The following is a 12,118-nucleotide window of genomic DNA, read 5'->3' on the forward strand; positions in this document are numbered from 1 at the left end:
CATCCTAAATGATCTTTTATAAAAAAAAAAACTATGCCGATCTCACTAAACTTTAGTTTTATTCAACGGATTAGTTTAGATGTCAATTTCCGTCAATGCAATGATGTGGTCAAAATGATGTTATTTTATTTTATATATATTAATGCTAAAACATAAATTTGATTTTAAAATTTTATTAACCATTCAATTTATGTATTATTTTGTCATTAAATTTTAAAATGCTTTAATTTTAAGCACTAAACTTTTTTATCACAGTTGATGATCAATTGATTTTTGTCACAGATGGTCGCAATAAAATAAATATTAAAACATTCATATTTTACTCATTTTATTATCTTAGGATTAGTTTTTTATGGAACCCATTAAAAATTGATGAAAATATAACTAAATGTTAAATGTGTTAATACTTCGATCTTCTTCGATGATCGTCCGATGAAACTAATTACAACAACCTTGTATGAACTTGTTAACTTGAGTTTCATCTTGAAATTATTTTTCTAAATTACAACAGAAGGAAATAAATATATAGGAACATACTCGTTCTTTGGAGAGCAAAATCTAACACCAAAAAGAAACCTGAAATAGGAAGTGGAAATTGTGGAAAGCTAAAAAGAGTGAAGCCGAAGCCAAAGCTTTGCCAAATTAATGAGGAAACTATTAGGCTTTTGTTTCTTCTAATGGAGCAGCAGTTTTGGTAGTGGTAATTTGCTCGTAGAGATCTCTAATCTTCAACCCAACAATGGTCTGGAAGAGACCGGTTCCGTTGTTACTTCCAGGGAAATCAGAATGCTTCAGCATTTGTTGAGTTACTTCTCCATTGAACTTGGTAGATAGGTTGCTCAAATGGCTTTCAACGTAAATCAGTTCATCTAATCTATCAAATTGGGTTAACAAGAAGTACACAACTCCAGAGTTCAGGGATGCACGGAGGAGAAGGAAGAATACCTCGTTGCCGAAGTACGAATTGGGTCCGTAGGCGAATTTGATGCCAGGGTAAGAGCAAGTGAGCTTCCTTCCGCATTGTATCCTTGAGATGGTTGAGCCTTCATCAAACAGGTAAACTGGACTGAAATGCTCCACCCCTTCTTTCATTATCAACCTAACCCTCAAAACCTTCCCCTCGTTGTCGTCCGGAATCAACTGAGTCGGCAGCACTTCGATCACTGCATCAGCGTATTGCTTCTGAGGATCTGCAGTGCACCCACCAAATACAAGATTATTGTAACTTTGTATACATGTAGTTACCAATCTACCATTGCTCGATGTGTACGGCTCCTTGTAAATACGTAGGGTTTATACCAATATAGGCATCGAAATCGGGCTTCCTGGATTCGCTACTGGCTTTAATGCTCTCAAGGCTGTGTCCTCTCTCAGCCATGTCCCTCTGCAATGTTTCTAACAAAAATAAGATGATGCTAACGGGCAAAATCCAGGCTTAGAACAACATTTTTTTTCCACATTACAATACAAAGTACGTCACCTGAATTTTCCATGCAAATTTGACCTCATTGCTGATGTCCAAATAGATACTGAAGTCCAACAGATCCCTTACACGCTCATCAAACCTATATTGAAGCACCCCAATTTGCATCAACATTTGTTGTTTAAAAAAGGGCAAAAGGTTACTAGAATATACCAGTGAATATTTGTTTAATAACAACTTAAAATAAAAAGTACATGCAGGCCCTACAGCCTAGAGGAACAATACTTTGATTAATGCTAAACTTATCAGAAAATAAAAAATGCATATAGAGTAAAAGAATGGTTGTGGATCGTAGTTTTGGGCTTACATGGGGTGCAGCCCATCGATAACAAGGATCTTTGGAGGCTTAATTAGCTCAGGAGGATCCAAGAGACCCGTAACATGGTTGCAGATAGGTTTCTCGACGGCAATTCCACTCTTGAGAGCCTTAACTTGGTCATACATGAGGTCAAAGTCGTTGGCTCTTGGGTCAAATGCCGTCACTTCCTTCTCTTTCCTTCCGGTTCTGTCAAGATGAGGGGTTTGGGGGTGAGGCAGCCTGTGCCATGCATTATGCAGTGAAGTAATATTTAAGGGGTCATTTCATTTTCATATAAAAAAGAAATAAATGGGCGAAAAAACTAGGAGTGAAGAAATTAACAACAGCCTACCGTTTGCAAAATGTTTTAACGCACTTGCAGGTGCTTGTTTTATTTTCATGTAAGCACAAAGATGCTCGGCCTGCCTTATTTCAAAATCAAGCAAATGGTGTTTTCCTTCTCGTTACTGATGTTAGGCCACAATGGACCTTCTCAAGGTTTTTTTCCCCATTACGGCACACGGCTATATTATTTTGGCTCAATATTGGCGCAGTGAACTTTATTTTGGCAAATAGGACAAATTCTATAGTGAAGGAAACTCTTCAACTTGAGGTGACGAGTTTCATCGAATATATTATTTTATTGGTCTCAGATGAGTAAGCTCCAGTAAGACCATTATTTTTAATTTATTAATGAGACTCATCCCCTTAAAGTGACGAATCCCTTAAAAATATTTTTAAGAAAATAATTTGTAAAATAATTTTAAAAAATTAAAAGTAAAAATATTAAAAAAAAGCCATTTATAGTCGTTAGTCAATGGGAAACAATAACGGTCAGGTGACGAGTTCAGTCTGATTTTTGAAAAAACTAGTCGTTTATAACCGTTGGAATTGAGGTTATAAATAGGTGTTTTGGGTTTAGGTCTTTTACCATCCATTGTTACGAAAAAAAATGAGAAACATTTTTCATTTCTAAAGAAATCTCGAAAAATGGCTTCCCGACAAGAAATGTTACGTCTCGATAATGTTCATATTTTGTAGTTCGAACTCCCTTCGGAAGAAGAACACGAAATTTGTCAACGCGGAATGACATCGAGAGATCTGCATCCGCAGATGATGATATATCTTTTCCAATCCGGTCTATATCCAGTCATATTTCTACGTGGCTTTAAGGTGAACCCGACATTGATTTTAGCTTTGATTAAACATTGGAGGCTTGAGATGCACATTTTCCATTTCTCGAGTGGTGAAGCGATGATTACTTTGGAAGACGTTGCTTACCCACTGGGTGTTCTAGTGAATTGTTTCGTCATCATGAGGCTGAACGATTACAACCCCATCGGTATTTTCTACGAAGTTTTGGGAAGGATGTCACCACCCGATGTCTTAGACAGATATCGGATACAGATGACCTAGTTGGAGTCAGAATTTCAAGTGACGGGTGGCTCTACTGAGGAGGTGGTTATTTTTTACATCCCGAGTGTATATTCTCCAACTGATTTGAGGGATATTATTACCAAATAAATATGGTAATTAGGCGTACACTCAATATCTGCCTATATTAAATAATTTTACTGAGTGTCGTAATACTAGTTGGGCTCAACGATTTTGGCATTTTTATAACTGGATCTTTGCAAAACTGCAATCGTTGAGAGGGGTCAAAAGGTCGATGTAACAGGCTGTCTAATATTACTACAATCATAGTCTTGGTGTAACACCCATCTCCCGTATACCCATGCGTATACGAAGCACAGATGTCACATTACTAGTATTAATGTTCCTAATACGAAAACACGTAAAATTTTGTTTCATTTTTATTTTTATAAAAATATTTAACTTTCTTAAAACAAAACATATCTTAACTTAAATGAACAACAAAAAGAGATGTTTAAACACTTCATAATTTTACAACCTTTTAATCAAAATACTTATCAAAGTGTTTCTACTACACCCTATTACATGCCAACTAAAATATAACAAAATGTAGACAGGTGTGTCATACGGTTACTAATGAGGCGACTCTGACTAGATGTCCAAAAGATTTCCTTACTCAGCTATACTTAACCTACACATGAAATAAGCACACATTAAGTATTACGTAGTGAGGCCTGATTAATCTCAAGTAAAATTCTAAACACAAGTTATTAGATTATACTTCTCATTCCAATGAATCTTTAAATACGGTAGGTAAGTATGTATATTGTATCACTGATGCTTTTAACCTCATTTATCAAACATTACTAGACTCTATAAATTCAATTGGAATTTCATACAATCAATATGATTTTCTTACCATTTTAGCACACAAAGTGCCATATATGGAAATTGATACACTTAGTATGATTTCCTTACCATTTTAGCACACAAAGTGCCTTATCTGGAAATCCATACACTTAGTATGATTTCCTTACCATTTTAGCACACAAAGTGCCCTTTGGTAATTTACCATACATTCATCCATAAATCATACTATCATGACTATTATGGTAAATACGTACATAATTAAATGCACTCACCCGATTCACCTTGCTGAAATATTCAAACTAGGAAGATGATTATTCCAGAACTTGACCATTTCCTTTAGCGTTACTCGACTCGGGAGCTTGATTTTGATCTATCCAACATTCATTAAATACATGTGCAATGTCAATTGTTAGTATATTTCCTAAAACTTATAACTTAAGATTAATCAAAATATTTATTTTCAACTTCCTACGTCATTATCAGAACATAAACATATAATTTGATTCTAATAACTTAAGCTACTTAAAGAACAAAATTCACATTTCCCCTCAAGAGGTATCGGTACCCCTAAGTACGGTATCAATACTTCCCTTTAGAAGGGTATCGATACACTACTGGGGTATCGATACCCAAATTAAATTCGATGTTTACAGGTATCGATACCCCTTAAAGATGTTCATCAAAATTATTCTTAGGGTATCGGTACCCATTCATAGGGTATTGACACCCCTTGCCCAGAACAACCTATTTTCACCCGAAAATTATCAACACTTCACCAAATTTTCATATATAAAGCCCTTGTTATGCTACCAAACTCCACTATAAACAATTTAACTAACTTTCCTTCATTTAATCTCCTAGAACATCTAAAACCATTCAAGAACATTCTATTCTAAGAATCAAACCACTTTTTCTAATATGTTTTTAATCAAGACCAAGGCTTCTAATCTCTTATATACCTATTTGACAAGTCAAATTTACAAATAAACATCCATAAACATTCCTATTTCAACATATCTCTCACAAACCCATTTTTTTCAATCTCTAATATTTCCTTCATAACTTAGTTTTGATCCCCTTTTATCCTTCCATAAGCTTCTAGTATACTCGATGCATAAAAACCCCAATAAAAACCAAGGAGTAAACTAATAAATTAGAAACTCACCTTTGAGTTATGGAGAAAAGTTAAGCACGAGAAGAAGAAGAAGAAATGGAGTTGACCAAGTTTTTTCTCCCTTTTCCCCACTCTATACTTTAATACAAAAAAATGAATTTAAAATTCATCTAAATCCCATTTGACTAAAATATCCCTTCATTCCTTCATTACTACAATTTAGCTCTAAACTATTATTCCCAAATCATTCTCATCTTATATAAATTAATCAAATAAATTCTAAATTCTTAAATCCTTTCAATAAAGTCCCTAATTAAACATTTAAGGCATTACAATTCTCCTCCTTAATAAAATTTGTCCCCGAATTTTAAAGAAATACCTGAAGCAAAGAGATGTGGGAACTGCTTTTTCATATCCTCCTCTCTCTCTCCCAGGTAACCTCCTCCGCCTTATGGTTCTGCCAAAGCACTTTGACTAACAGAATCCTTTTATTACGTAATTCCTTAGTTTTTTTTGCCAAAATCTGCACCGGTTCTTCATACGTCAAATTTGGTCGGTTTTCTATTTCTTCAGGGGTGATAACATGTGAGGGATCTGATCTGTACCTCCTAAGCATAGACACATGGAAAACATTGTGGATCTTGTCCATATCCGGAGGCAGAGCTAATTGATAAGCCATGAGTCCAATTCTTTTCAATATCTCATACGGTCCAATAAATCTCGGACTTAGTTTTCCTTTTCGCCCAAATCGTAATACCTTCTTCCAAGGCGATACTTTTAAAATACTTTATCTCCCTCCTGATATTCTATTTCTTTTCTTTTTAAATCCGCATAAGACTTTTGTCGATCAGATGCTATCTTTAAATTAATATGAATAATCTTTACTTTATCTTCCATATCTTTCATCAAATCTGAACCTACTAATTCCCGATCTTTCAATTCAAACCAATTTAATGGTGTTCTGCATTTTCTCCTATATAGAGCTTTATACGTGGCCATCTTAATACTAGATTGATAACTATTATTATACGCAAATTCTGCTAAAGGCATATATCTTTCCCAAGATCCCTCAAATTCAATCACATAAGCCCTAAGCATATCCTCCAATATTTTGAATAGATCTCTCTGATTGCCCATTTGTTTGGGGATGAAAAGCTGTACTAAAATTTAGTCGAGTACCCAATGCTCCATACAAAGACTTCCAAAATCTTGAAGTAAACCTGGGGTCTCGATTGAACACTATTGAAATCAGAACTCCGTGCAGTCTAACTATCTCTTTTATATACAGCTCAACATACTTATTCATTGGGTAGTCTACTCGAACGGGAATGAAATGAGTCGTTTTGGTCAATCTGTCTACAATTACCTAGGTCAAATTCTTTTTACCCGGTGTTAACGGTAGCCTTGAAACAAAATCCATCTTGACCTTCTCCCACTTCCACTCAGGAATAGATATAGGCTGAAGTAACCCGGATGGAACCTGATGTTCAGCTTTCACTTGCTGACATGTCAAACATTTGGCAACAAACTCTGTAACAGTTTTTTTCATGCCATGCCACCAGTAACGACTTTTCAAATCATGATACACCTTATTCCCGCCTAGGTGCATAGTCAAAGGGCTATAATGAGCTTCGTAGAGAATATCTCTCCTCGGATTCTCATAATCGGGAATATAAAGCTTTCCCCGGTAATATAGATATCCATCATCTTTTCTTTCAAAATCTTTGTTCTTTTCTTTTTCAATCAATGCCAAAATCATCAAACACTTTTTATCTCTCCTTTGCAGTTCTTTTACTCGATCCAATAATATCGATTTTAATTTTAATTCGACAATCACAACACCATCTCCATACACGGACATACATGCGTCTAAAGCCCTCAAAGTTACAAAAGTTTTTTGCGACTGAGTGCATCCGCTACCACATTAGCTTTTCCCGGATGGTAGTTGATAATCAAATCATAATCTTTCAAAAGCTCTATCCATCTTCTCTGCCTTAAATTCAACTCTTTTTGAGTCAGCAAAAATTTTAGACTTTTATGATCTGTGTAACCACGGCAATGCTCCCCGTAAAAATAATGGCGCCATATTTTTAAAGCAAACACCACTGCAGCCAATTCTAAATTATGTGTCGGGTAATTTCGCTCGTGAGTCTTCAATTGTCTGGAGGCATAAGCCATAACCTTCCCTTCTTGCATCAGCACACAACCCAATCCATTATGGGAGGCATCACTATACACGACATATTCTTTACCTGACTCGGTTGCACTAGCAGTAGAGGCTCAGTTACAATTCTCTTTAACCACTCAAAGCTCTCTTGGCACTTCTCAGTCCAAACAAATGGCACATCCTTTCGCAAAAGTCTAGTCAGTGGTAGAGATAATATTTGAAAAATTCTTTACAAATCGTCTGTAATAACCTGCAAGCCCTAAGAAACTCTGAACTTCCGTAATATTCTTGAGAGAATGCTTATCTACTATGGCTTGAATATTCTTAAGGCCCACTCGAATACCTTCTACCGACACTATATGACCAAGAAAGGAAATCTCAGGCAACCAAAATTCGCATTTGGACAGTTTAGTATATAACTTCTTATCACAAAGTATCTGAAGGACCACTCGAAGATGAGCATCATGACCCCCCCTTTGACTTGGAATAAACCATGATATCATCAATAAACACTACCACAAACTAATCCAAGTATGGTTGAAAAATTATGTTCATTAAATCCATAAATTCAGCAGGAGCATTTGTTAATCTAAACGGTATTACTACAAATTCGTAATGTATGTACCAGGTTTGAAACATCGTCTTGGAAATACCCCTTTTCGATCCTTAACTGATGGTACCCTGAGCTCATATCTATCTTAGAGAACACTGATGCGCCTTTCAATTGGTCAAATAGATAATCAATCCTTGGAAGATGATACTTGTTCTTTATTGTTACCTTATTCAGTTGACGATAGTCAATACATAACCGCATAGACCTGTCTTTCTTTTTCACAAATAACACAGGAGCTCCCCACAGAGAGACACTATGTCGAATAAATCCTTTCTCGAGTAATTCTTGCAACTGAGCCTTTAGTTCCCTTAAATCTGGTGGAGACATCCGATACGAAGCCATAGAAACAGGTTCAGTACCCGGATAAACCTCTATTCTAAAATCAACTTCACGATCCAGAGGCAAACCCGATAACTCATCAGGAAAAAACTTTTGGAAACTCCCTAACTGTGGGAATATCATGCAGTCGTACACCCGATAATCGAGTGTCTATCACACTATCAAGAAAATCAACGCATCCTTTAGACATCATTTTCTTTGCGGTCATAGCTGATATCACATTTGACATGGACTGCGACTTCTCCCCTATCACCACAATTTCAGAGCCTTCCACATCCTTTAAGAATAATCGCTTCTAAAGACAATCTACCTATCCATGATGTAGAGACAACCAATCCATACCCAAGATGATTTCGAACTCATCAAAGGGCAACTCCATCAAATTTTCCAAGAATACTACCCCTTGAATCTTAATTGGACATTTTCTACACACCTTAGTTACCTTTGCACTTTGACCCATGGGATTTATCGCTATCATTTCACTAGCAATTGGTTATAAAGGAATTCTTCTAGCTCTAATCAGTGTAGTACTAATGTATGAATGTGAAGAACCAGGATCTACTAGAACAAAAACAGGTTCATCAAAAAGGTGAAATATACTTGTTATGATCTTCGGATCATTCCGATCATCATTAGTCTTAATATTATATACTCGAGCCACTCCCTGAGTCTCTTGTCTTTGACCAACCTCATATTGGCCACCAGATCTTCCTCTCCCTCTGTTTCTATAGGTGATGCTATTGATCTCTCAGATTGTACTGATCTGTCACCATATTTATTCGACAATTTAGCAAAGTGATATTCTTCACCACAATTGAAACAAGCACCAGAAATAAACCTACATACTCCTCTGTGTAACTTGCCATATGTTTGACATTAAGGTTTCTCTCCATGAGCCCTACCCGAACTAGAAGTATAGGACTGGGACTGTTTAGTTTTCCGTGAAACTGTAGAATGATCAGTTCTAATGGTGAATTGAGACCCTGAGCCCTTTCCCCTTTTTGCATAATGTACAGATGAAGACGTTCTGATTCTTTTTCTCATATGCATAATCTGTTCTGCCGCTAGAGTCTCCTCTTGAGCCTTTTCAATATCCTTCGCTCTATTTATTACTTCTAGTAGGCTATATATAGATTTAATGCCAACATCACTTCCTTTAGCTTCAGCCTCAAACCCTCAATGAACCAATCTCGATGAGCTTTATCATTTAGAACAACTTCTGTAGCATAACGACTGAGTTTATTATATTCGGCCTCGTATTCATACACCGCTCTATCCCCTTGCTTTAAACTCAAAAACCTCATTAACATCGATCTCATGAACTGCTCCCCAATATACTTATTTTTGAACTACTCTTGGAAGAACTGCCAGTTCACCTGCTCGGGCAACACATACATCGTCGCGTTTATCCACCATACCCGAGCTGATCCTCTAAGTAATGAAACAGCTCCACCCAGTTTCTCATGATGAGAGCATTGTAAACTTTCCAACATTGCCTTCACGTCATTCAACCATAAGTCCGCGTTCATTGGGCCTTCACTTTCTTCTCCCCTAAACTCAGGAGCTCCTAAACTTTGGAGCTCCCAAACTTCTTAACTCATTTAGGATTAACATTTGTTGTACTGAAAGAGAAGGGGGAGGCGGAGGAGGTTGAAATTGTGTTAGAATATCATTAAGAGCTTGCATAAAAGTTTTAAATTCCAGAACAGGCATGCCCTGAGGTGCCGGTGCACTGGCATTGTCGGACGGAATCGGATGTTCGCTATTATCTTCATAACTCTCACTACCCGATTCGTCTCTACTCTCTCGCCCAACCACTTTTCGTGAGTTTATAGAATCAGACATCGATCATATCATTCATAAAATAATAATTACGTTAGTAAGGAGAGATATCTTTCATATTCATTCTATACCCTATCAGTAACCTTGACAATCTTAGTGCATGTAAACTCTTTTTATATACAATTATACTTGATTCGACCGAGAATCGGCTAACCCTATAGCTCTGATACCAATAAATGTAACATTCATCTCCCGTATACCCATACGTATATGAAGCACATATGTCACATTACTAGTATTAATGTTCCTAATACGAAAACACGTAAAACTTTGTTTCATTTTTATTTTTATAAAAATATTTAACTTTCTTAAAACAAAATATATCTTAACTTAAATAAATAACAAAAGAGATGTTTAAACACTTCATCACTTTACAACCTTTTAATCAAAATACTTATCAAAGTGTTTATACTACACCCTATTACATGCAAACTAAAATATAACAAAATGTAGACATGTGTGTCATACGATTACTGATGAGGCGACTCTGACTGGATGTCCAAAAGATTTCCTTACTCAGCTATACTTAACCTACACATGAAATAAGCACACATTAAGTATTACGTAGTGAGGCATGATTAATCGCAAGTAAAATTCTAAACACAAGTTATTAGATTATACTTCCAATTCCAATGAATCTTTAAATACGGTAGGTAAGTCTGTATATTGTATCACTGATATTTTTAACCTCATTTATCAAACATTACTAGACTCTATAAATTCAATTGGAATTTCATACAATCAATATGATTTTCTTACCATTTTAGCACACAAAGTGCCATATCTAGAAATTCATACACTTAGTATGATTTCCTTACCATTTTAGCACACAAAGTGCCACATCTGGAAATTCATACACTTAGTATGATTTCCTTACCATTTTAGTGCACAAAGTGCCCTATCTGGAAATTTATACACTTAGTATGATTTCCTTACCATTTTAGCACACAAAGTGCCCTTTGGTAATTTACCATACATTCATCCATAAATCATACTATCATGACTATTATAGTAAATACGTACATAATTAAATGCACTTACTTGATTCGCCTTACTAAAATATTCAAACTAGGAAGATTATTACTCCGGAACTTAACCCTTGTCTTTAACCTTACTCGACTCGAGAGCTTGATTTTAATCTATCCAACATTCATTAAATACATGCGCAATGTCAATTGTTAGAATAATTCCTAACACTTATAACTTAACATTAATCAAAATATTTATTTCAACTTCCTATGTCATTATCAGAACGTAAACATATAATTTAATTCTAATAACTTAAGCTACTTAAGAAACAAAATTCACATTTCCCCCCAAAAGGTATCGATACCCCTATGTACGGTACCGATACTTCCCTTTAGAAGGGTATCGATTCACTACTGGGGTATCGATACCCAAATTAAATTCGATGTTTACAGGTATCGATACATGCCTTATGGTATCAATACCCTTGAAGATGTTCATCAAAATTGGTCTTAGGGTATCAATACATATTCATAGGGTATCGATACCCCTTGCTCAGAACAACCTGTTTTTACCCGAAAATTCACTTCACCAAATTTTCATTTACAAAGCCCTTGTTATGCTACCAAACTCCACTATAAACAATTTAACTAACTTTTCTTCATTTAATCACCTAGAACATCTAAAACCATTCGAGAACATTCTATTCTAAGAATCAAACCACTTTTCTAATATGTTTTTAATCAATACCAAGGCTTCTAATCTCTAAATACCTATTTGACAAGTCAAATTTACAAATAAGCATCCATAAACATTCCTATTTCAACATATCTCTCAAAAACCTATTTTTGCTCAATCTCTAATATTTCCTTCATAACTTAGTTTTGATCCCTTTTTATCCTTCCATAAGCTTATAGTATACTCAATGCATCAAAACCCCAATAAAAACCAAGGAGTAAACTAATAAATTGGAAACTCACCTTTGAGTTATGGAGGAAAGTTAAGCACGGGAAGAAGAAGAAGAAGAAGAAGAAATGGAGTTGACAAAGGTT

General features: G+C 35.6%; 1 protein-coding gene across 1 annotated transcript; it reads right to left on the reverse strand.

Moving 5' to 3' along the window:
- Positions 1–657: 657 nt before the first annotated feature.
- Positions 658–10,103, reverse strand: LOC120146240 (phosphoribulokinase, chloroplastic-like). The gene is made up of 8 exons (XM_039159864.1): positions 9,882–10,103; positions 9,635–9,754; positions 8,151–8,366; positions 6,537–6,640; positions 1,791–2,021; positions 1,481–1,565; positions 1,300–1,384; positions 658–1,190 (listed from the first exon to the last, which is right to left on the reverse strand). The coding sequence occupies exons 1-8, from the start codon at positions 10,101–10,103 to the stop codon at positions 658–660; spliced, it is 1,596 nt and encodes a 531-aa protein (XP_039015795.1).
- Positions 10,104–12,118: the final 2,015 nt, after the last annotated feature.

Source organism: Hibiscus syriacus, unplaced genomic scaffold, assembly GCF_006381635.1.
Source record: "Hibiscus syriacus cultivar Baekdansim isolate YM2019G1 unplaced genomic scaffold, ASM638163v2 tig00110904_pilon, whole genome shotgun sequence".
In the NCBI taxonomy this organism is placed as follows: Eukaryota; Viridiplantae; Streptophyta; class Magnoliopsida; order Malvales; family Malvaceae; genus Hibiscus; species Hibiscus syriacus.